Source organism: Anabrus simplex, chromosome 1 (assembly GCF_040414725.1).
Source record: "Anabrus simplex isolate iqAnaSimp1 chromosome 1, ASM4041472v1, whole genome shotgun sequence".
NCBI lineage: Eukaryota > Metazoa > Arthropoda > Insecta > Orthoptera > Tettigoniidae > Anabrus > Anabrus simplex.
This window is the reverse complement of record NC_090265.1, coordinates 1,716,950,261-1,716,977,433: the sequence shown is the minus strand read 5'-3', so window position 1 is coordinate 1,716,977,433 and position 27,173 is coordinate 1,716,950,261. Positions and strand designations below refer to the sequence as shown.

Sequence of the window (27,173 nt, the reverse complement as noted above, 5' to 3'; positions counted from 1 at the left end):
CTGTAAACACTAGGTCCTGCCAGTAAAGGCATATAATAATAAAAATAATAAGAAGAATTATTTGGTTAATAGTGTGTATTTTTACAGGCACGTTTATAGTGTTATAAGTTTTATTGAAATTTTGTGTGTTTGACAGACTGGAAAGTTTTTTATGTCCTATTTTACTTTTAGTCTCCCACAAGGCCAACCCCTCGTCCACGTCGTGGGAGGTGGGCAACGGCATGAAGTAGGGGATTGCCTGTAGGGATGATGTACAGTGGGGACTGTGTGTGCCCCATGACCACTACGGTAGCTGTGAAGGCTCTACAGGAACCCTGAAAATTGTCGGCTAACAAGGCTTTGGTGAAGACCTCAACGGCAGCAACGGCAGAGAAGGAGTCCTTTGGTACGGCGAAGCTGACGGATGAGGCAACCCTTCTTCTTGGGGATAAATAAAGAAGAAACCACTGCCTTGTGGTAAAGAGGAATCTTTAAAGGCTAAGGGAGATAACTCCTACAGAAAAATCCTGCGGTCTAGCGCAGACAGGAGGCAGCCCCTCCACTGGACTTCGCGTGCTTGGGCTAATAACTCGCACACCTGAATTAAACTTATTACAGAAACCAGGTCCGCCTCTGTGGTGTAGTGGTTAGTGTGATTAGCTGCCACCCCCCGAGGCCCGGGTTCGATTCCCGGCTCTGCCACGAAATTTGAAAAGTGGCATGAGGGCTGGAACGGGGTCCACTCAGCCTCGGGAGGTCAACTGAGTAGAGGTGGGTTCGATTCCCACCTCAGCCATCCTCGAAGTGGTTTTCCGTGGTTTCCCACTTCTCCTCCAGGCGAATGCCGGGATGGTACCTAACATAAGGCCACGGCCGCTTCCTTCCCTCTTCCTTGCCTATCCCTTCCAATCTTCCCATCCCTCCACAAGGCCCCTGTTCAGCATAGTAGGTGAGGCCGCCTGGGCGAGGTACTGGTCATTCTCCCCAGTTGTATCCCCGACCAAGAGTCTGAAGCTCCAGGACACTGCCCTTGAGGCGGTAGAGGTGGGATCCCTCGCTGTGTCCGAGGGAAAAGCCGAGCCTGGAGGGTAAACAGATGATGATGATGATGACAGAAACCAGACGAAATTTATACCGGCTGGATTTTATGGAGATGACTTTTGTAATAAAATACAGAACACGAATGGGATTCTGGAATGTTAAAACTACACTGACTGACAGAGCAAATGCAACACCAAGAAGGAGTGGTCAGAACTTTATGCCAATTGCAGGGTAGACTGACGTCACTGAGGTATGCTCATGATGTAAAATGCGCCGCTGTGCTGCGCACGTAGCAAACGATAAATGGGACACAGCGTTGGCGAATGGCCCACTTCGTACCGTGATTTCTCAGCCGACAGTCATTGTAGAACGTGTTGTCGTGTGCCACAGGACACGTGTATAGCTAAGAATGCCAGGCCGCCGTCAACGGAGGCATTTCCAGCAGACAGACGACTTTACGAGGGGTATGGTGATCGGGCTGAGAAGGGCAGGTTGGTCGCTTCGTCAAATCGCAGCCGATACCCATAGGGATGTGTCCACGGTGTAGCGCCTGTGGCGAAGATGGTTGGCGCAGGGACATGTGGCACGTGCGAGGGGTCCAGGCGCAGCCCGAGTGACGTCAGCACGCGAGGATCGGCGCATCCGCCGCCAAGCGGTGGCAGCCCCGCACGCCACGTCAACCGCCATTCTTCAGCATGTGCAAGACACCCTGGCTGTTCCAATATCGACCAGAACAATTTCCCGTCGATTGGTTGAAGGAGGCCTGCACTCCCGGCGTCCGCTCAGAAGACTACCATTGACTCCACAGCATAGACGTGCACGCCTGGCATGGTGCCGGGGTAGAGCGACTTGGATGAGGGAATGGCGGAACGTCGTGTTCTCCGATGAGTCACGCTTCTGTTCTGTGAGTGATAGTCACCGCAGACGAGTGTGGCGTCGGCGTGGAGAAAGGTCAAATCCGGCAGTAACTGTGGAGCGCCCTACCGCTAGACAACGCGGCATCATGGTTTGGGGCGCTATTGCGTATGATTCCACGTCACCTCTAGTGCGTATTCAAGGCACGTTAAATGCCCACCGCTACGTGCAGCATGTGCTGCGGCCGGTGGCACTCCCGTACCTTCAGGGGCTGCCCAATGCTCTGTTTCAGCAGGATAATGCCCGCCCACACACTGCTCGCATCTCCCAACAGGCTCTACGAGGTGTACAGATGCTTCCGTGGCCAGCGTACTCTCCGGATCTCTCACCAATCGAACACGTGTGGGATCTCATTGGACGCCGTTTGCAAACTCTGCCCCAGCCTCGTACGGACGACCAACTGTGGCAAATGGTTGACAGAGAATGGAGAACCATCCCTCAGGACACCATCCGCACTCACTCTTATTGACTCTGTACCTCGACGTGTTTCTGCGTGCATCGCCGCTCGCGGTGGTCCTACATCCTACTGAGTCGATGCCGTGTGCATTGTGTAACCTGCATATCGGTTTGAAATAAACATCAATTATTGATCCGTGCCATCTCTGTTTTTTCCCCAACTTTCATCCCTTTCGAACCACTCCTCCTTGGTGTTGCATTGTCACTGTCAGTCAGTGTATGTATGAAACTGGCAGACTGAGAGAAGTAGTGGCAGAAATGAAAAGGTATAAACTGGAGATACTTGGGCTGAGTGAAACAAGATGGACAGGCTACAGAGAGGTGAGGACAGAAGAGGGGGGTTGTCTTCATTTACTCTGGAAGAGAAGAAAATGATCAGCATTCAAGTGGAGTGGGTGTCTTACTCACAAAGAAAGCAAAAAATAGCATTATGGAATGGACCCCTGTATCACACAGGATAATTACTGTACGAATAAGAACCAAAGTTAGACCTGTGACCATAGTACAGTGCTATGCGCCAACAGAGGTAGCAGAAGAGGAAGAGAAGGATGAGTTTTATGATAGGCTGACATCAACACTGGCAGGGATAAAGGACATTGTGGTTTGATGGGAGATCTAAATGCAAAAATCGGTAATGAAAATGAAGGAAGAGAAATCATCATGGGTATACACGGAATAGGAGAAGAAAATAATAATGGCCAGAGATTTATAGACCTATGCAGTAATTTTTAGATTGGTTATAGGTGGATCATTGTTTCCACATAAGAACTGCCACAAGATCTCATGGGTGTCACCTGATCTCTGCACAGAAAACCAAATTGATCACTTGGCGATAAGTAAAAGATGGAGACATTCACTCTTAGATGTAAGGAATAAACGTGGAGCAGATGTAGGCAGCGACCATCACCTTATGATTGCTGATGTTAGATTGAAGGTGGCAGCACCAGTAAAACAGGCAGCAGTATGAATGAAATGTTTCAATTCTGGGAAATTTGGGAAACTTGAAGTGCAAAATGAATTTAAGGTACATTTGAAGAACAGGTTTGAAGCCCTTGCCGAACAACCAGATGAAGATGTAAATACCAAATGGAACACAGTCAAGGAACTCTTTCATGACACATGTGAAGAGATAGTGGGCTACAGAGAGCCAGGGAGGAAAGAATGGATATCAGATGACACTTAGGAATCAATCCAAAACCGAAGAGAGTGTAAGGCACTGGTCAACTCCAGTAGAACAAGAAACCAGAAAGCAGTAGCAATGGAAAAATACAGGGAGGCCAACAAGGAGGTTAAGAAGAAAGTGAGGAGAGATAAACAAGTGTTTACAGACCAACTGGCAACACAAGCAGAAGCAGCAGCAAGAGTCGGCAACAGCAAAGAAGTATATGCCATTATGAGAAAGCTTTCGAGGAGGAACTTTACAGGGCAGAAACCAGTCAGAGATGCAAACGGAGTAGCCTTGACATCTGAGACACAACAATTGGAAAGATGGAGACATCACTTCATGGAAGTACTCAATAATCTTGGTGAGGAATCGAGAACTGAAGAAGTTGAAACCATTTTGGAAGATCCAGACATCTTGGTAGAACCACCAACACGACAAGAGATTGCACAAGCAGTGAAACAAATGAAGAGTGGCAAAGCACCCGGTGTAGATAACATTATCCCAGAAGCCCTAAAGGTAGATCCAGATTTAACAGCGGAAATCATGGAGCCACTTCTAACACTAATTTGGAACGAAGAACACCTCCCTGAGGAGTGGAAGAAGGGTGTCCTCATCAAGATACCGAAGAAGGGTGACTTACTGAACAGAATAAGCATAGCCGTTGACAGGAGACTACGTCAAGAACAGGCAGGTTTCAGAGAAGGTCGGTCTACTGTGGATCAGATTAACATGCTAAGGCTAATCATTGAAAAATTTGCTGAGTATCAGACATCTATGTATATACTTTTCAGTGATTTTGAAAAGGCCCTTGTCTCTATCAACCAGAGGAAAATGGGGAAGGCTATGGAAAAGTTTGGAATTCCACAAAAGATAGCCTGTCTTACACAGGCAATGTATGATGGATATACTTGTCAAGTAGAACATAAAGGGAAGCTGTCTGAACCTTTTGCTGTAAAATCTGGAGTAAGACAAGGATGTCTACTGTTGCCAATCTTGTTTACCATGACACTGGATTGTATGCTGAGAGAGGCAACGAATAGAAAGCGTGACATTCAGTGGGGATTAAATAACCGATTGGAGGAACTGGATTATGCGGATGATCTCTGTCTTCTTGCAGAATGTTTTCGGGACATGGAAATCAAACTGAATGACTTAAAAATAGAAGCTAAAGAAGTAGGCTTAAAGATTAATAACAAAAAGACTAAAGAAATGCGCATAAACCATCGTAACAATTGCAAGTTGACTCTAGATGGAATAGATATAGAAAGGGTAGAGGAATTTTGCTACTTAGGAAGCATGGCAAGCCAGGATGGAGGTGCTTGTCTCTTGTATAAATAAAGCCAAAGGAGCTTTTGCACAGTTACGACCAATATGGAGATCCCCTCATAATCGTATAAAAACGAAGCTAAGGATATTCAACTCAAATGTTAAATCTGTGTTACTGTATGGAAGTGAGACCTGGAAAGTGACCAAAGACATTACCACAAGATTACAGACTTTTATAAATCGGTGTTTGAGGTACATTATGAGAATATGGTGGCACCGAGGATTACCTGGAAGAGAACCATAGATAAGGAGATTGCTGGAGTTAACAAGACATGGAGGGAGGTGAAAGCATTGGCGGCAGATAGAACAAGCTGGAGAAATTTCGTTGATGCCCTATGTTCCACATGGAATTAAAGGAAATAAGTCAATTTTACTTTTATAAGAAAAGTTGCAGTGAAACAAGCTGTAGACATTTATCATGCCATTGTCAAGTTCTGGTAAAAGAGTCAAGAGAAAAATATTGCTATCGTTTTCATTCCATTAGTGTCCAGTAGCTGTGTAAATACAGGGTGTACAGAAACATCCAATTGTAAAACCAACTGTAAAAAAAAAGTGTATTCAAGAAACCCTCACACGTTGGACGAACTCAAAGAACATATCTGGAGAGAAATAGCATGTTACGGAAGACAAACTTATGCATGTGAATCGGAGTTTTCTAATGTGATGCCAGAAACGTGTGAATGTAGGAGGAGAACAATTCCAACATTCCCCGTCATAAGATACGAGCTGAATTTTTAAGTTCTTATTTTCTTAATTTTAATTGTTATCTCATGTCATACATGGATAAACTGAGCGGGGTGCTGTCCTTACTGCTATGCCGCGGAGCGGGGAATGACGAGTCGACGGAAGGCAGAGAAGCTGGGCGCGCCTGCCGGCCAACCGATGAAAGAAACTCACTGTACATGTTCTTCCAGTGCGCACGTAACCATCGACGAAAAATGCATTCTTGACACTTGTGTTGTTTTATTGGAGCATGTCAAGGATTTCATTAATACAATTGAAAGTTGCTCCTGGTTTGCTATGGGCAAAATGTCGGCCAAATCGGAATTGAAAATTGGCATATCAGCAGTAGTAAAGACACAATCCTTCCGGTTTCCATGACAGTAAATTATGACACGGATGATCGACTCACTTTCCCAACTACCGGAGTGGAAGAAGTTCACAGCCTTATGTGTTAAAAATACGAAATGGAGAAAAGGACTTTTACGTTCCTTTGATATCACTTCAAGCTAGCAAATATAGGGAGAGCTACAAAGAGACACTAACATTACGCTGAATAGTTTCTTCTCGACTAAACGACTCTCTGTAACGGACCATTATATTGGTATCTCTGTAACACAACACAGACTGGAACAGCTGACCAGGAAGACGTCCGACTGTGCATGAGTGTTTGCTCCTTTTCACCTCCCCTCTTGCAACGCATCATGCATACCGCCCCAGCGTTCCCACAGTCCAGGTGGCCTTGAAGTACTGGCGAGCGCATTGCCCAATCAGAATACTACATTTTTAATAATGTTATTGGTTTTAGGACTATGTACCACTAACTACTTTTACGGTTTTTGGAAAATCCAAGTGCCAGAATTTAATCACTCAGGAGTTCTTTTACGTGCTAATAAATTTACTGACAAGAGGCTAACATACTGGAGCACCTTCAAATGCCAATGGACAGAGCCAGAATGGAAACTGCCAAGTTGGGGTCAGAAGGCCAGCGCCTCAACCGTCTGTACCACTCTCCGGCGCTGCACTTTTCTGCAATAGTTTAAAAATATACTGGAAGACATTTTTATACTTTGAAAGACACTCTGCAAACCTACAGGGCAAGAGTTTTTACCAGAATGCTTTACGATGCCAAACGGTTCAGCCGTTCTCCCAAACTCGCTGTAGCAAAAATCACCCTAGTGTTATATATTATGTGCTCTAAAATGAAGAACCTCATCATTCGAAAATTTTTCCAAGTGGTGTTTGTAATGTTCTTGTAGTTTTCTAGCACAGCTCAGTGTTGTTTCGTCCAGGTAAATTACTTAGAAACTGAAGTTTGCTATGAAACTCTTCCAAAGAGTTTTTCTTTTCCCAATTCAGATATCAATCAGTCTATAATAACCAGAAATGTATTCACCCAAAAAACTTCCAGTCCTTCAAAAGTGGTATCAAACTCGGCTATTTCATCCACTTTCAGTTTTCTAGACTTTTCCTTTTTGTGGCTATTTTGTATACACCTATATATTCTTATTACTCTTTTCATATTATGTATCACATATAGAATGTTTCTCTTGAACGTATTCAGGTAAAGAATTATATAAGTTTATTACAGTCCCAAGATCGATACCAATACTTTGCAACATTTTATTTGTAGAACAGTATTAAAGCTCATCAACATTGACAAAGAAGTATATATAAAGAGATCTATAAAATCACTAACATTTTTAAGAAAACAAATTTAAAAATAGCCTTTAAAACAAATAATAGAAATGCAGATATCTTATACAATTCCACATCAGTTAACAGAATTAATATTAGTTTTGCATAATCAGGAGTTTAGAGAATCAAGAGTAATATTTGCAATTTCTTGTATGTTGGACAAACTGCGAGAAGTTTCAACACAAGATATTCAGAACATATTAATGCCCTAAGATATAACAAATTCTGAACAGTAGGTCAACACATGCAAGATTATAATCATAATTTTATACATTTAGATCAGTATTTCAATTCAAACTACAACCTTAATGACATTTCAGAGAAAGCCAACATTCTATTTGACCTTCTCATTATTATTTTTAGAAATTTTAATTTAGCAAATAAAAAAATCAATTTTCCATTCAATCCATGGTACCTTTTCACAGCATTTGCCACTATTCCCACACCCCTCAGCCCCGCCATAAAATAGCCTCTCCTCACTTCTCCGTTCTCTCCGATCTGCCGTACCCCGTTCCCCTTCCTTCCTGATCTTCCTTCCCTTCATATCAGTTATGCAATACGTTCAACACATCGCAGCGCAAGGTGAGCCAGATATTATATTTTTATTATATTATTTATGTTTACTATTCAATCGGCCCTTTTTTTTCAACAGCCCTTGTACTAATATGGCTTTTTATTTTTATTATTATTTATCAGTTCACTTGTTTCCACATTGAACTGTGAATCTTCTGCACTTACTTCACAGAAATAATTTGACTTTCAAGCACAACTTTTGCCTTCAGTTTTTTAAGGACATTAAACTAGAATGTACCATGTTTCTAGATTGTTCACTGCGTGTGCATCAATTGTTTTCTAAATACCACTGCTACCAAATTATGACTTACAGCTGTCAGGAATTTGTAGCGAAGGATACACAAATTTTCAAGAATCTTCGGCATCCAGATTGATCTAATTGAATCATCCTTCAACGGCAGCTAAGTGCCTTACTTTAATGCAATTTTTGCATAATTTAAAACTTTTACCTCCTTTGTGACTGTTTCATCTTCAATTTTATAGTGTCAAACCACAATGTTTCTACAATATATGTACATTGTTTATGGACCATTCAATATGTTATGCAATTCGTGTTGTTGGCTGATGATGACCTTGACCTTAGGTCGAAACTAGTTCCAAATAAATGTTTCATTTGTAATGTAACACGCATTTCAAAAATTTTGTATTGAAAAGATGAAACTATTAAACTAAACTTTTAATTTTATATGTAACATTGACAAAGTGCGTCGTGATGGCGTGACCTTATTACTAAATCAAAACCCACCCTCTTTCACACCAATCATTAAATTTGAGCTGATTGTTGCCAACTGTATTCATATCCATTCCATTGTGATTAAGTTCATGTCATCTTTCTAATACTTGTAAATGAAATATTTAGAATGAAAAAGATAGGAGTTCTAAATCTGCTGCTCTAGGCAGCTGCCTAGTCATAATAAGCCTCTGAGTTCGACACCCATGATACAACAAATCTGATACTCCATGATGGTCATGAGCCTTCTGAGAGGAGGTAACTCGCAAGAAATAATATTTAGGATTACATGGAATTTACTCGCTATCAAAAATTTACATTACCTGTTTCAAGCTCTTCAGATACAAACTTCTTTAAAGTCTGTCAAAGAATTTTAATAAAAATATGTCTTCCTTTTCATTTCATTATCCTTTTAATATACACATAAAAGTTTGCACCACTTCAGACTAAAGAGTTACTGTATCAAAAAACAAAAAGAAAAGGGTAAAAGAGACATACAGAGGTGCCATATGAGCATTAATTATTGCCCGACAAAACAAAAAATGAGAACCTCTACAACAATACAGCTTTGCTTTTCTTCAATTTGAGTTACTGAATACAGCTCACAGCAGTACCGGTGAAACACCCTTGCACTGATGCATGCCTTAATTTGCTTGGCATACTGCCCACAAGTTTGTCAAGGTAATGTTGGTCCAAATTGTCTCACTTCTCAATGGTGACTCAACATAGATTTCACAGAAAGGTTGATGGGTTGTGCATCCATAAACAACCTCCTTTAATCTATCCCAGGGATGTGTGATAGGGTTCATGTCCAAGCACATGGTTGACGTTTTAATCGAGTGATATTGTGATTATGATGGAAGTCATTATCGTCAAATTAGGACAAATTCTCCTCCATATTGCTGGTGATACAGTGTCACTATGTGACCCTATATCTATGATCACTGGGAACTAGCACAAGGATCACATGAGGTGAGTCATTAGACAGCAAGCCTGTACGACTGGGCAACGTACCCATCACACTGTCCAAAGCAAGCCCAGGGTCATTACTTTCTCTACAGCTATGTTATTGCCTCTCCCTCTCGGTTGACTGGCATATGGTAGCCTCACATATTGCAATTCCAAAACATCAACTTCCAACTTGCTGCACGTGATGGACAGTGTGTCTGAGACATGAAGCCTAACCAGACTGCCTCCAAACATGTTGCTGACGATCATTAGGAACTAAGCTCACGCGACGTTCATCAGTGAAAAGGACTTATGCCAATTCCGAAGAGACAATTTAGCATGATGTTGGGCCCATCTGTACCATCCCCATGATGTCTAGGTTTGAGAGCTAGGCCTTGCCATAGACGTTGACAGTGAAGTTGTACATTGTGCAGCATGTTTTTGATCATTTGAGTTGAAACGCCATGATCTGTGGCTGTCCGAAGATCATTACTCTGCATGATCGCATTGTATTCATGGTTCATTCAAGCTGAAATTCCAATGCAACGGTAATCAACTGCAGTCATAGTCCTTGGACAACTTGTGCGAGGTACGTCATCAATAGTTTCTGTCTCCCTGTACGGATTTCGTGTTCAAACCACATCACTTTGATTAAGGTCCACACATCGAGCAACTGCCCTTGTTGACCATCACATGTCAATATTGCAGGTTGTGCCATCCTACATGCTCAACACACTGTTTAGAACACTCCTCTAATGCTTCCACACAAGCGCTACAACTTCAACTGAAATACTGCCTCCTATTTCAGCACGGCGTTTTGTCTGTGGTTTGGGATACGTGCAATTGTATGTTTAAAACATCCTAAGGTTCATCTTTCCAGCCTACATAGGATGTGCCAAGATAGCAACACAGTGAAATGACACACAGGAGTAATGGAAAAAAAATTGATGTGTATAATCTTATGCAAATATCTAGAAAGATGCATGCAATAATACAGCAAGCTGTTCCCAGTAGAACAGCACCTTCTCATACATCAAAAGTATTTTTATTTAATGAATTAATGTTTAGGATACACAAAAGTATGGTCGGTTAATGAACAAAAGAGGATCCTTCATGCAGGATATGTGTTTATTAAATCGAAGTACACCAGGATAACACACAACAGGCAGCTGATCCAGAAATTTATGTGCAATACAGGCCTACTATTTAGCCCAAAATAATAACTGATTATGTCAGAACTTTGAAGAATGTATCATTTTAAATAATTATATTGGCTGCAAACTGTAGGATTTAATTCATTTACAGGCTGAGTAGACCCCATTTCAGAAAAATCGATTAAGGATTAATTGTTTGGTAAAATGCGACAATAAGAACTTAGACAATAGCAGCAAATATCGAAGATATTATAGGTCATCAATATGTTGATGGGAAGTACTAATAAAATCATGTGACTTTGATCTCAATATCAACAGCCACACAAAACTTCAAGCTCACTTGTTTTCTTTCAGATCAAGTTAACACTGTTTGAGGGTGGAGTGCATGGAGTTGCAGCGGTGTGGAGTCCTCTCCTCAAGGACCGTGGACGAGTAATGTCTCAGCTGATGCACATCACAGACTGGTTCCCCACACTCTACCATGCCGCTGGAGGAGATCCTACCATGTTGTATGGCTTGGATGGTGTAGACCAGTGGGAAGAGCTGTTAGCTGATAAGGGCAACAGTTCCCGTCAGGAGGTGCTGCTCAACATCGATGAACATCAGAACAACTCCGCATACATTTACGATCACTGGAAACTAGTACAAGGATCATACAAGGTGAGTCACTTGTAATTAAACAAAACTTCAATAGACAGCAGGCCTGTACAACTGGGTAACGTGGCCCTCACACTGTCCAAAAGCAAGCCCAGGGTCTTTTCTTTCTCTACAGCTATGTCATTGCCTCTTCCCCTCTTTTGACTGATTGAAGTTCCACAACTCTACAATCTGAGGAAAATCTGAGGAAAACATCGTCTATTGTTTAAAGATTTTCTCAACTTCTACTGGATGGACTGGCCGCCAAACTTTCTAGTATGTTTGGTACTACACTCATGTCCAAGAGTTAAGAGATCTTCGAGATCCACTGAAAAAACATGAGATATGGTGATAATGTGTGCGCTACTATGCTATTTGTTTTACGTCGTACTGACACAGACAGGTCTTATGGCGATGATGGGATAGGAAAGCCGTGGCTTTAATTAATGTATAGCCTGGTGTGCATCCTGTATTGCCATACAACGCCATCACATTCCCGTACTGATGTTCTGCTTAACCTGTGGAGGGATGCCACACACTGTCAGCCCTTGTCTGTTTCCCTGTATAGCTTGCATCAGTATCACTATGTGACCTTTTAGTGCACACATTACCGGGCAAGTTAGCCGTACGGTCCCCATACTGTGGATCAGGTCGTCCTGGGTGTGAAAATGGGAAACCACGGAAAACATTCTCCAGGGCTGCTGACAGTGGAGTACGAACACACTATCTCCCGGTTAGAGGCGTGCGGCTGCGAGCTTGCATCCGGGAGATAGTGGGTTCTAATCCCACTGTTGGCAGCCCCGAAGATGGTTTTCCAGGGTTTCCCATTTTCACACCAGGCAAATGCTGTGACTGTACCTTAATAAAGGCCGCGGCCATTTCCTTCCAACTCCTAGGCCTCTCCTATCCCATCATCATCATAAGACCTATTTGTGTCGGTGCAACGTATAGCCACTAGCAAAAAGTAATAATAATAAAGCATGATCCTGAGACAGGTCAAGATACAGTGCAGTGTCAACAGGGATGGATCTGTGCTTTCAAATTGTTAGTGTTTGCAAAAACGTGTGTTGCAATATTATTTTTATATGTTTCAGGGAGGAGAGTTCGAGAAATTCTTAGGCGATTCTGGGAGAGATGACAGCTATCCTACATACAGTGCAATAAATGTGGTGCAAGCAGCCTCTAGACTGGGATTAGACTATGAACTAAATGAAGAAACAGTACTCAGGTTGAGGAATGAGATGGCTGTGAACTGCACAATGCGGGAAGACACGCTAGGTACCCCTCCCTGTGCCGATTACTGCCTCTTTGATCTCAGGACAGATCCTTGCGAGACAAGGAATGTGGCCAATAACAACCCAGATGTAGTCCAAATGTTACAAGCAAGACTACGGTACTTTAATGAGCAGCTGGTACCACAACTGAACAAGCCAGTGGACAACCGGTCTGATCCAGCCAATTTCAACAATACCTGGATGCCATGGCTGGACAATGTATAGAGTGGATAAAGTTCTAACAGTGTATTGTATTTTATATTGCTTTATCCTTGCTTATTTTGGTTGTGTTCCCTAGGTAACACATATAGCAGTAGGTACTGAAATTTTATTATAGGTAGAAAAACAAGAGTTATTTACAAATTATCATTGCCATAAAACCTATCTGTGTCATTGTGGCACAAAGAAAATTGTAAAAATAAAAGTTTTTTTTTAAACAGTTGAAAATGAGGAACCTATCTCACTTCAAGGTCGGCAAAGCAGAATACTGTTGACTAGGCATTTGTGTGAATGAAGCCTTGAACCAGGATTATCAATAGTACCAAGACGAAAACACTGGAGTTGGTTTGCACAAAAGGAGCCATTTCCACAAACATGTCCCACACTTGTTGTGAGAAGCGGGCAGTGGGAAACAAGAATAGTACCAGAGTTGGTTTTATAAGGTGGCACAATTCAAAGTCGGAACTGGCTCTCAATACAAGGGTCCGTAAAGCTGTGTAAAAAAGTAAAGTAAGACAAGGAGAAAATAGGTAAGGAAAAATGCTTACGTTTTCTTGACTTAAAAAGTTTGTCTAGTGAAGAGGTGGTGGTGGTGATTATTGTTTTAAGAGGAAGTACAACTAGGCAACCATCCTCTATATAACACTAATCAGAGAGAAAAATGGAACGGATTCGACACTTCGAAAAATGAAGCTATCGGCCATAGGAAGACAAGGGCCACGAAGGGCGTGAAAATGAAAGACTCCCTAGCCCTCGCAAACCTAATAGCGTCGGGGTCGGAAAGGAACAAGAGTTGACCAAGGGAGGTCGGATAGGATAGGTGAAAGTGAGGAACCTGGCACAAGTAAGTGGAAGCAATGCCAGCACTCAGCTGAGGGCCCCGTGGTCGCCAACCCACGCTCCAAAGTTCAGAGCCCCTGAGGCCCCTTTTAGTCGCCTCTTACGACAGGCAGGGGATACCGTGGGTGTTATTCTACCGCCCCCACCCACAGGGGGATGTCTAGTGAAGATCATTCAAAAGTAAGTACAGGTAATAAAGTTAGAGAAGAGCGGGAGAGACTGTACATCTTCCATTTCTGCTCGGCAGTGTTTACTGTAAGTTTGATAGATATACCCCTACAACTGAAAGGGACTTAAGTTATCTGATATTGAATAATGGTCATATTTATGTTGTTGCTGAAAAGTAGAACATATAGTATTTATGGTCAATTCTTGGCAAACATGGTCCTGACACAAGCAGTAATCCCACAAATATTTCCAAAAACTACTAAATATAAATTAAAAACTAATAAAAGTTTGTGATGAAATCACATTGGGAATCTCATGTAAACAAGCCGCTCAGACAATTTCCACAGACTGGTTCTTGAGGAGGATGACAGTCTAAAAGAGACATTTCTAAGTTAAGAACCTATTCATATACAATTGATGTGACGTTGAATGGCCCCCGGAGATGCCTGGTACAGATCTCAATACCTGATGTCCAATGACTACCTGTGATGACAATAATGAGGTAGCGAGAGCATGAAATCCAGTGTCGGCACATAGCCTACTCCTAGTGAATGACACCATGGGGTCTGCTCAATACTAATCACCACCAATAGCAACATATACCCTCAGTCTGCATGAACACTGCAGGGAGGTTTGGAATTAAATACAGGTTTTGGCACGCAATCTAGTCATTAGAAATTGTATACCATACCTCTCCTGCTTTGCTGACCAATATTTTGGGTAAAATTTTTCCACCAAAGGAACTTGAAGAAGCTAATCACCACATTGTATATAATTTGGTGCTGTAATGATCATAGCCACCAAACATCCATATACAAATGATAAAGGGTTAAACATTATTGATCGATGTAGAGCACTTGAACAACTTTCCAATATTTCATAATATATACAGATGTGATCTCAAAGATATCAATTGCTATAACATCATAAATATTCTTAATACAAGACAGCGAAGAGGAAATTCTTGAAGAAATGAAACCTATATAAAAATGTAAATGGAATAATGCAGTGCTGAAAATATAAAATGTAGCCCTTCTTCTTTATCGTTTCCCCATTATAAATACACACAGGTGTACCATAAAATAATGGACATTCAAGACATCTTTCATAACATGACACAGCTTCACTATGAATCTGTCCCTGAAAACAACATAACTGTTTTGTTTCCATAGAGATTCACACTCTTTCTATAGTCATTTTAGTAATATTGGTACTGAAGGCTACATCATTTCACACTCTGAGTCATTCAACAGCACATGGTAATGACACGTGTAAACATGGAACCAGAATCAGAGTGAAAGTATCAGTTCTCAAGTCATTGGAACTGGTTCCATGACCAACACCTGCTGACCTTGTTAAAAGCACCACACAGCGTCCAGTTTTCATGCATTGCTTGTTTGTTTATAGCAATGGGTAGAGGAAAGCATGGTGGCAGAGGACGCCCGATAGGATGTAATGCGCAGTGATGTTGATAAGGGGCTTAATCTCACCAAGGAAGGAGCTTTGGACAATAGGCACTACAGTAAAACTATCAGGCCTTGCTGTTGCGTTATTGTCAAGTACAATCAAAGTTACATGAAGATTGAGACATTTGTCATATTGAAAAATACCCCCTTCACAGAAGGTTGCCCTGCGGGTGGAGGCGGTAGAATAACACCCACAGAAAGCCCTGCCTGTTGTAAGAGGTGGCTAAAAGGTTTCCAAGGACTCTGAACTTGGAAGCATGGGTTGCCGACTGAGTACTGGTATTGCTTCCTCTTACTTGTGCCAGGCTACTCACTTTCATCTATTATATCTGACCTTCCTTGGTCAACTCTTGTTCTTTTCCAACTCTGACAGTATTAGAGAATTGAAGGCTAGGCAGTTGCTCATTTTCAAGCTCTTCGTGGCCCTGGTCTTTCTTTGGCCGATACCTTCATTTTTGAAGTGTCGGACCCCTTCCATTTTTCCTCTCTGATCAGTGTTATACAGAGGACGGCTGCCAAGCTGTACTTTCTCTAAAATAATAATCACCACCACCACCATCATCATCATGCATATTAAGATAGGTCTGCACAGCATCTTGAACCTCTTCCTTGGTGCGGAAGCACTGTTCTTCCAGAGCTTTCTTCAGCTATCCAAAAAAAAAAAAAGTGAAAGTCACTCGGCACTAGGTCAGGGCTGTACGTTGAGTCATCAAACACTTACTAATGAAACTGAGCAAGAAACTACTGGGTTACTGCAACAGTGTGTGACGTGGTTAATTCTGCAATTAATTTCTCTTGAGCTATTCCCTTCTGCCTGTAGGAACTGAATGAGTCAGCGTAATTCTCATTTGGCAGGAGAATTAATGCCATACAGATCAGCACCAACTGATGTGTTGAACTTGGCCATGGCAGGCATTACAGTGAGGTAGCTGCACAGTAACCCAGTGCCCAGATCTGCCCCTTTCCACTTGTCTGGTTACCTATAAGTCATTCCATGTTAAGAAAACAGTATCGCTCTTATGACAGCAGGGTTGCCATATCAAACGGTTGTGCTCAACAGCATCATGGGAAAATTGTGGCACATATATTGGTGAAACTCAGTATTTCATTTCAAGATAAAAGGAGGTAGAAACTAAGCTGAAAATTATTTTTAGGAACGCAAGGGTACAGGGATTTTAGGGGGAATCAATGTGATTATCACAGCAATACGGGAAAACAACTGCACATAAATTTGTGAAACTCAATACCTAAGTTTAAAATGAGAGGAGAAAGAAACTAAGCTGCAAATAATTTTTTTTAGGAACTCAAGGGGTTTGGTGGTTTAAAGGAAGCTCATTTTGGTTTTAACAGAAATACGGAAAAATGGTGAAATATGCATTTGTGAAACTCAGTACATAAGTTCAAGATAAAAGGAGGAAGAACCTAAGCTGCAAATTATTTTTATTAATTCAATGGAGAGGGGGTTTAGTGGGGGCTCATTTTAGTTTTCAAAGCAATATGGAAAAACAGTGGCTCATACAATTGTGAAACTCAACAGTTAAGTTCATGATAAATGCGGGAAGACACTAAGCTGCAAATTATTTTTATTACCTCGAGAGGAAAGGGAGTTTAATGGGGACTCATTTTGGTTTTCACAGCAATACGGGAAACTGTTGGCAAAAGTAAAATGTGCTAAATAATAAAACTAAGCAAGGATAAAAGTCATAGTAAATTCCTGTATCAGTAAAAGTCATGCCATGACGTATCACTGCACATCACAGCATCAAAATCTTCAGTAACAACTGCTGTACGTACAATAATATTAGAACACACACAAATAGATGACGTCTCTTCAACAGTGATAATCTGCTTGCGATTCATAGCGTTTTGCGGCAATTCACGGTTTGCGACACAGAAGGAAAATGAAGGAATGCAACAAAGCAATAGCTGTTCCTGCCATTGTGCTTCATCCCTGCGAATGTACTTATGTACCAGAAAATATTAAATAGTTATTTTAATAACTCATAAGTAAAAAATGGCCTCATCCTTTTCCAGTATTTCATAATACAATTTATTTTTCATTTTATTTTACATTTTATGACCTTCATTGGAACACTTGAGTCAATTATGCAATGGATTTTTCAATTTTCTCTCAGCCCAGTACTTCTTCATTCCCTCGGATATTGATTTTCGCTCCTCGTCTGATATCATTCTTCCCGTGGTTTGTCTCTTGATCTTGGTCTGTAGTCTGGTGTCCATGTTTCTGAGTGCCTTGATTCTGTGGGTCTTGTTTTTTAAATCCTCTGCTGTGATTCGTAGTTCCTTCATATCTTCTTTGATTTCTGTAATCCACTTAATATTACTCTTACTGTTCTATAATTTTTCTATTATTATCCAGCTGATTCTATTTTTGGGTATTCTAATTAGGTGACCAAAAAATGAGATTCATTTTTTTCTGATAGTGCTCATTACCAGTTCTATTTATTTGTAGACTGTTTCATTAGAAACTAGTCTTCAGTATCCACTTTCTTGGTAATTTTTGTTTATACATGTTCTCATTGTTCTTCTTTCTATTTTGAGTATTCTGTCTATATTGCTGCAGTATTAGTTGTTTTGAAAATGGTTTCACTAGGCATATGTTATTTCTGGTTGTATGACTGTTTTATAATGCTTCAATTTTGTGGCTAATGACTGATATGGCCTTGTAATAATGCTCAACATGGCTTAGCTGTGTTGATACTGTTACACGGCTGAAAGCAACAGGTAACTACAGCCGTAACTAACTCCCGAGGACATGCAGCTCTCTCTGTATGAATGATGTACTGATGATGGCTCCTCCCTGGAAAAATATTCCAGAGGTAAACTAGTCCCCCATTCGGATCTCCGGGTGGGGACTACACGAGAGTGGGCGATCATCAGGAAGATGGATACTGACATTCTGTGAGTCAGAGAGTGGAATGTTAGAAGTTTGAGTCATTGTGGTAGATTAGAGAATCTGAAAAGAGAAATGGATAGACTAAAGTTAGATGTAGTTGGTATAAGTGAAGTACGTTGGCAGGAAGAACTGGATTTTTGGTTAGGCGACTACCGAATTATCAACACAAAATCAAACAGAGAAAATGCAAGAGTTGGTTTAATAATGAATAAGAAAATAGGGCAGCGGGTAAGCTACTACGACCAGCATAGTGAAAGAATTATTGTCGTCAAGATAGACACCAAACCAATGCCCACCACAATAGTGCAGGTCTATATGCCTACTAGTTCAGCGGATGATGAAGAAATCGAAAGAATATATGAGGAGATAGAAGATTTAATACAATATGTAAAAGGTGACGAGAATCTAATTGTGATGGGAGACTGGAATGTATTGGTAGGCCAAGGAAGAGAAGGTAACACATAGGAGAATTTGGATTGGGACAAAGGAACGGAAGAGGAACTCGGCTGGTTGAATTCTGCACTGATCATAATTTATTCTTTGCCAATACTTGGTTCAAACACCACAAACGACGGCTGTATATGTGGATGAGACCTGGAACCACTGGAAGGTATCAAATAGACTTCATTATGATTAGGCAGAGATTCCGAAACCAGGTGCTGGATTGCAAAACTTTCCCAGGAGCAGATGCGGACTCTGATCACAACTTGTTGGTCATGAAATGCCATCTGAAACTGAAGAAATTAAAGAAAGGAAAGAATGTAAAAAGATGGGATCTAGACAAGTTGAAAGAAAAGAGTGTGAGGGATTTTCAAGGAACATGTTGCACAAGGGCTGAATGAAAAGGCTGAAGGAAACACAACAGAGGAAGAGTGGATAGTGATGAAAAATGAAGTCAGTAGGGCTGTTGAAGAAATGTAAGCAAGGAAGAAAAGGTCAACTAAGAATCAGTGGATAACTCAGGAGATACTAGACCTGATTGATGAACGACGAAAATACAAGAATGCTAGAAATGAAGAGGGCAGAAAAGAATACAGGAGATTAAAGAATTAAGTGGATAGATAGTGCAAGGTAGCTAAGAAAGAATGGCTGAAGGAGAAGTGCAAGGATGTTAAAGGTTGTATGGTCCTGGGAAAGGTAGATGCTGCATACAGGAAAATCAAGGAAACCTTTGGAGAAAGGAAATCTAGGTGTATGAATATTAAGAGCTCAGATGGAAAGCCACTTTTAGGGAAAGAAGACAAAGCAGAAAAGTGGCAGAAGCATATCCAACAGTTGTATCAAGGTAAAGATGTAGATAATTTGGTTGTGGAACATGAAGAGGCTGTTGATGCTGATGAAATGGGAGACCCAATTTTGAGGTCAGTGTTTGACAGAGTTGTGAGTGACCTAAATAGGAAGAAGGCACCTGGAATTGATGACATTCCCTCTGAATTACTGACTGCCTTAGGAGAAACCAGCATGGCAAGGTTATTCCATTTAGTGTGTAAGATGTATGGGACAGGAGAAGTCCCATCCGATTTTCGGCAGAATGTTGTTATACCTATTCACAATTAAGCCGGTGCTGACAGGTGTGAACACTACCGCACCATTAGTTTAGTACAGGGCCTCTCAGGGTGCATGCGCGTGGTGCATGCACTGTGCACGGTGCAAAAGACGACTTGGCTTGGTTGACCAGAGTGCAGACCCCCCACTCCTCTATTTGGAGCAATAGCGCTTACTCTCTCTTTCCTCACGCCTGTCTCGCTCGCTCTGCCTGTCTCCCTCTGCCCCACTTGCGCTGTAGCGCTCCAAATCCGGGATGACTTGAGCCGAGTATAGGCGAGTTGAGCCGAGCTTAGTCGAGTAGCCCAGAGACGAAGCGTTGATCCGAGCCATGCCGAGCGGCAGCGATGCACAGTGCACGGAGCTCTTGCGCCTCTATCTGCACGCGTGAGATTTTGGGCGTTTGAGAGGCCCTGGTTTAGTATCTCATGCCTGAAAAAATGTTAACACGTATTATTTACAGAAGAATGGAAAAACAAGTTGAGGCTGAGTTGGGAGAAGATCAATTTGGCTTCAGAAGAAACGTAGGAACACATGAAGCAATCCTGACTTTACATCTGATCTTAGAGGAGGATCGAATCAAGAAGGACAAGCCCACGTACATGGCATTTGTAGATATAGAAAAGGCATTTGATAATGTTGATTGGACCGAACTATTTAAGATTCTGAAGGTGATTGGGATCAGATACCCAGAACGAAGAATTATCTACAATCTGTATAAAAATCAGTCTGTAGTAATAAAAATCAAGGGCTTTGAAAAAGAAGCAGCAATCCAGAAAGGAGTGAGGCATAGCTGCAGTTTGTCCCCCCTCCTTTTCAATGATTACATAGAACAGGCAGTAAAGGAAATCAAAGAGGAATCTGGAAAGGGGATCACAATCCAAGGAGAGGAAATCAAAACTTTGAGATTTGCATGATATTGTTATTTTATCTTAGACTGCAGAAGATCTTGAGAAGCTGCTGAATGGTATGGACGAAGTCTTGGGTAAGGAGTACAAGATGAAAATAAATAAGTCCAAAACAAAAGTAATGCAGTGCAGTCAAACAAAGGCAGGTGATGCAGAAAATAATACATTAGGAAATGAAGTCTTAAAGGAAGTAAATGAATATTGTTACTTGGGTAGTAAAATAACTAACGATGGCAGAAGTAAGGAGGACATAAAATGCAGATTAGCATAAGCAAGGAAGAGCTTTCTTAAGAAAAGAAATTTGTTCACTTCGAACATTAGGAATTAGAAAGATGTTTTTAAAGACTTTTGTGTGGAGCGTGGCATTGCATGGAAGTGAAACATGGACGATAACTAGTTCAGAAAGAAAGATAATAGAAGCTTTTGAAATGTGGTGTTACAGAAGAATGCTGAAGATGAGATGGATAGATCGGATCACAAATGAAGAGATACTGAATCAAATTGGCGAGAGGAGATCGATTTGGCTAAATTTGATGAGAAGAAGAGATAGAACGATTAGGACACATCTTAAGACACCCAGGACTTGTTCAGTTGGTTTTTGAAGGGAGTGTAGGTGGTAAGAACGGTAGGGATAGACCAAGGTATGAAAATGACAGGCATATTAGATCAGATGTAGGATGCAATAGTGATGTAGAAATGAAAAGATTAGCACAAGATAGGGTGGCATGGAAGCCACATTAAACCAGTCTATGGACTGATGACTCAAACAACAACAGTGAGAGGTCTTTTATGTTGTAAGTGTTCTTGGTGGCATATTGAGCTTTGGTTAATTTGTTTATTCTATTATGCCATGTTTGCTTTTCATTAAGGTTGTATGTTACAATTTCACCTAAGTATTTAAATTTGTCTACAATTTTGATTTCTTGTTCTCCTACTTCGATTTTCTTTGTGAGTGGTGGATCAGTTAACATGATGTCTGTTTTCTCAAAGGATATATTGAGGCCAGTCTTTGTGATATTTCCTGTAGTGATTTAATTTGTTGTCCAGTTTCCTGAACATTGTTAGATAGAAGAGCAAGGTCATCAGCAAATCTAAGACAATTTAAGGTTATGTTGTCTTTTGATTTCCAATTTTGATGTTTTTTGGGTTATCCTTGTACCATTACCTCATTATATATTCCAAAGCATAGTTGAATAGCAGTGGTGACAAACAATCTCCTGTCTTAAACCAGTTTTTATGAGGAATGGCTTAGAAAATTCCCCTCTGAACTTGACTTTTGTTTGTGTGTTTGTTAAGGTGAGTTCAATCAGTTTGACTAGTTTCGGGTGCAGTCCAAAATTTCTTAATTTTTTCAATATTGAAGGTCTATGAGTATTGAAATATTCCTTCTTAAAGTCTACAAATATTACTGCGAGAGGTTTGTTTTCTTTTCTGTAGTATGCCAATACAATATATAACAGTACATTATAATATTCCTTAATCACAAAGAATTATGGGTGTCTAAGAGAGGGTGTATTCACCCCTTGTAGGTCCATAAGAGCAGTACTATTTTCTTAACATGGAATGATCTATAGCACCGTGATTTGAGGTTGAAACCCCCATATATAAAACTATATACAAACATAGAAATTAACAAATGAGCAATACAATGAATATAAATCCACAGAATATTACAGCAAAAGAAACTGCAGTACCATGAAAGACTAACCAACAAGTAGTAGTTTCTGGCACGGCCAAGTGCACTGGTATTTTAAACAAAGGTGAACAATGGAAAGGTTACCTTTTTGATGATGCAAAATCCACCTCTGAATCATCATCTCTTTAGCATCATCCCACAGGTACGGGGTCCACTCAGTTGATCTTCAATTACCATTTCTCTGCACTGTTGTCTGGGCTAGTTGGCTGCATCCATGGAGTCGTCCTACCTTTGTTTAGGTCTGCCACATGGACACAAGTGGTAGGATATGTTGGGGACCATTCTCAAGACATGTCTAAATCATCATAACAATCCTTCTCATATTGTCTCATGCCATAATGTCTTCTGAGTGTTATTGGTCTAAATGGGAGACTTCCAGTGTGCAGTGAACTATTCATTTTCTATGATGTGAGGACAATGTTTGGTGGGATATGAAAATAGAAATTATGTTTCACAAAATGATCAAAGCAGACTGTTAACTTACATTATACACATTTCCAGTAGGTACACTGATTGACAACAACAATTAATCATACAAAACAAGCCAGCTTATCTCTCCGTATGGTGCTCCGGAGTCTCAGGACCGCAAAGTTGCCAAAAAATCTACCTCTTTTCTGCCCATTCAGAAATAAGTGATAAATATTTAAATTTCCTTTATTGCTTTAATTTTTATGTATTAATGAATCTATTATTATTAGAAGGCATTTTAAAAGTAATTTTAATCAATTTTGTGAATTACTTTTTATAGTAGTCACTTCCAACTCCTGTTGCCTCCATTGTTAATTTATTTAAATTGTTCCTCCTTATAACATCACCACATTGGAAACTCTCTGAAGAAAACTTTTAATAATTCCAACTAACTTTACTGTTTGTGTATGCAACTTACCCTTCCTCCAACCAATAAATTATTATCATTTTCCTTTGGCATTTTTGGTGAAGAAGGTCCAGGAATATGGGCTGGTTCAACCTCATTGTAGTGAGACTGACGATTAGTATCTCACGCTCAGAAAAAGAACAACTTATTCTATACTAAGTCACAACTAATGTGTACTCAACACGAAGTAAAATTGAAGATTGGAAGATTGTGCTGAAATGTGAAAACATAGCACTTGGCAATGTCGTATCTCACCTGCTAATGAGGGTCATCTTTTGTTGTAGGTATTTACTGGTTTATAAATTGAGGACAAGTGACTCCATTTTTGGTATGCGACTATAGTGTTCAGGCTTCAGAAATCCAGTGTTTCACCCCGATTGGGCAGCTTTTCAAGATGCTGGCTAGTACAGTACACCGTTGAGACAACACTGTAAGCCTCGTTTGTAGCACAATGAAGAGCCTACTGCTGTACTGGAACAAATTGCTGGATTTGCACCATCTAAATGAACTCCTTTGGTGTGGTTGCTTTACTGCTCCTAATGGTTTCTTTTTACTTAGAAAAAGCAAGTGCAGTGCTTGTTTTTCATTTGGCACAAATTAGAAGTCTGCTTTGATTTTTGTAGACCCCGACGATGACCAGTTTATGAAAACTCCTATTTTCCATAGTTCATCTGCATGTTCCAACAATCCAAAGTTTTCCTGTGGACAGTTTTTTTATACTGTGTGTACAAACTAGACATTGTGTGTCACTTGCAACATCATGCTTTCCCAACCATAAAGAGGGATAGGTTAGTGGTAAGGACATTTCATACAGTAATTATATTGTATGTTGGAGGTGTCTTTAGAACTAATTCATCTGGACTTTGGAGTAGAAAAATAGGACTGGAAACATTTAAGAACTAAGACCTGTTCATTGTATCAGGGGAAAAAAGTGCTATGGATAGCATGTAAGCATAAGAAATTATTCATTAATTCAGTAAACCTACTGTAATAGAAATTCCAGAACTAAGCTGAAAAAAATCACACTGAGATGGGAACAGGATGAAAAGAAATGCTTAATTAATGGTAATATAGTGAGATAATGTGTAGCCAAATGGATAGGGAGAAAACTATTTTTTTTTGCTATTTTGCTTTACATCGCACCGACACAGATAGGTATTATGGCGACAATGGGACAGGAAACGAGAAAGGCCTAGGAATGGGAAGGAAGCGGCCGTGGCCTTAATTAAGGTACAGCCCTAGCATTTGCCTGGTGTGAAAATGGGAAACCACAGAAAACCATCTTCAGGGCTGACGACAGTGGGATTCGAACCCACTATCTCCCGGATGCGAGCTCAAAGCTGTGTACTCCTAACCGCATAGCAAACTCGCCCGGTGGGGAGAAAACTTGAAGCAAATAGAAAAAGTATTATTTTAATTATATAGATCAAAATAAATACAAGACATAATTAGTACACACTAATTCATAATCATTATCAAAGGCATTCACTTCCAGATGTCTTAGATAGCTGAAAAGCTCTGTCCCAGAGCTGACATATCAAATATTCCAAAGATTGTGGTGGTAATTTTGTCTCTGATTTTCTCCTTGCTTTCTATGGTTTCTTTCATTGGACTTGTGCCTTTCTGTCATCATGGACTGATCACATGCTGCATGTTCAATCTGACACTTCTTCATATTACATTTCAGAAGGTCCTATGTGTTATTCACTAAGAACTCTCATACTACACAATCCTGCTCCCATTGCAACTCTCCAATTACCATAGGACTTCGTTGTGCTTAGAACCTGTTGTTACTGTCCTGCACAAGATCTTTAAATGTGGAAAGTTTGGTGCACTACAACAGTCACACTCTCCTTGGCAGACTTGAAGCCCGATCTATGATGACTGAAGACTCCGAGGAACATTACAGTAAGTTGGTTGCACCTTTACTAACCTGGGATGGATGAGCTTTCTCGGAGAACACTTTTAACTTGGCCAGTTTGTTTCATTTACTTTAATGCATAAGGACATAAAATACATTTGGCTGGTAACATTTAATAGTGTTCTAATTCCATACCAAAAATGAGGGTTATGGAATTTAAATAATTCCTGAAATTATGAGATATACAATTTTGGCAGCTAGTACTGGACAAAACTAATAGGAAGTTGTGGAATAGATGAAAGATTGCAATTGTCACTCTGTGAGAAGTAATACTGTTTTTGAAATTTCTGCACATTGTCTGCCAGTCCTGATAAAATTCTGGAAAAGCAACAATGAAACTAAGTAGACAATTTTCCTTGAAATTCACAAGAATGTTTGAGAGAAAGCATCCATTTGTACTGTATTATGTATGGTACCTGAAAAATATGACAATAATAAGATATTCCTGTGAAACTAAAGCCAAACAAACCCAATGGCACGACAACTATGATGAGCCATGGCCTGCCAAGCAACAGCTGCTCAGCCCGAAGACCTGCAGATTAGGAGGCAACGTATGGTGAGGGTGACAGTTCCTCTCAGCTGTTATTCTTGGTTTCCCAGACCGGAGCCACTATCTCACCGACAGATAGCCCCTCAATTTTTCTTATGTAGGATGAATGGACCTTGAATCAGCCCTTAGATCCAGGTAAAAATCGCTGACCTGGCTGGAAATTGAACCTGGGGCCTCCATTTAAGGGGCAGGCTCACTAACCCTAGACCCCAATTACTTTTACACAAAAATAAATCTTTACATAACATAATATTCTTTAACATAGAAAAAAAATGCTGACCATAATACAATGCTGCATGGCTAAGACATTCCTAAGGGCAGCTGAGTCTTCATATACATTTTAATAACTTCTTCTTCTTCTTCATTAAAAGTATTTTTTAAAGTGGATAGTTATTTATTATTTACATTTTTATAAAATAATAACTATTCAGTTTAAAAAGTTCTTTCTCTTTTCCTCTGACAAACACAATGATTGACATCTTCGTTTCCTGACTTTCTGCACAGAGAAAAACATTATTTCTTCAGAAGAATGGGTTTTTTCTAACATAGGCTACTAAATGTTACACTTGGAGTATACCAGTTTTCTGACAGCTGAATGAACCTCAAATTGCATGGTCTAATAGAGAATCGAGGCATTCTTTCTGAGGTTATGGTATGCAATAGTTATAAAGACCTTTTATTTATTTTTGTTATTATATCATATTTATTGTTCAATTAGGACAGATGTGTCATTAACCTTAAAATAGTTATTGTAAGGAAGGTTACCCACTTAATCGCCTAATGTGTAGTATATAAAAAACATGACATAATAAAATATAAAAATCATTGTTCATTAATTGATAGTATTTTGGTGTTTGGTTCATTGATCTGTAGAATGGTTCAATGCACCTTCCATGTCACACCATCACAGTCAACATCTACAACTATCTGTTAGTCATATTCATGAATTGGCTTCTCCGTTCCTCCCCGTCTATCAAAAACTGACTGAATTAGTCCTGAATGTCTCATCTAAATCTTTATCCTATAACTTGATTCAAAATCTCTTCATCTGTGATTCAATCTTCTCTCTCTCTGCCGTGACACCCACTCTCTTCCTTATAGCCTGCATCCAGGTTGAAACATTGCAAGAAGTAGCTGAAGCTGTAGGTCTCCAGATATCTTTTGAAAATACTGAAATAATGCTGAAAGCCACTGCGTTTCTTGATGTATGTGTTCCTGGCCGTACCCAACCACAGTGAGTACTGCGTAAGAGTCATTTCTATTCCTGTCATGAATTTAAAACATGACTGCTAAACCTAATTTTTGTCTTGAATGGCACTGAAGAACATTGCTCACACTGTAGATGTACATAATCTGCCGCTTCTGCTTATTCTTCATTTCATCCAGAATCTGCAGGCACTCCTCTTCATAAATTTCAGTTTGCTAACTCATCATACAATGCCATTCGGAACAGTGAT

The 27,173-nt window shown here is 40.4% G+C and overlaps 1 protein-coding gene across 1 annotated transcript in view; it reads left to right on the top strand.

Moving 5' to 3' along the window:
* LOC136882207 (arylsulfatase B) overlaps positions 1-13,056 on the top strand; it is a 157,694-nt gene extending 144,638 nt beyond the window's left edge. Inside the window, exons 7-8 of the mRNA XM_067154775.2 lie at positions 11,060-11,365; positions 12,436-13,056. Of these exons, the coding sequence (XP_067010876.2) occupies positions 11,060-11,365; positions 12,436-12,840 (711 nt within the window). The 3' untranslated portion in view covers positions 12,841-13,056. The remainder of the gene's footprint in view (positions 1-11,059; positions 11,366-12,435) is intronic.
* The last annotated feature ends 14,117 nt before the right edge of the window (positions 13,057-27,173 follow it).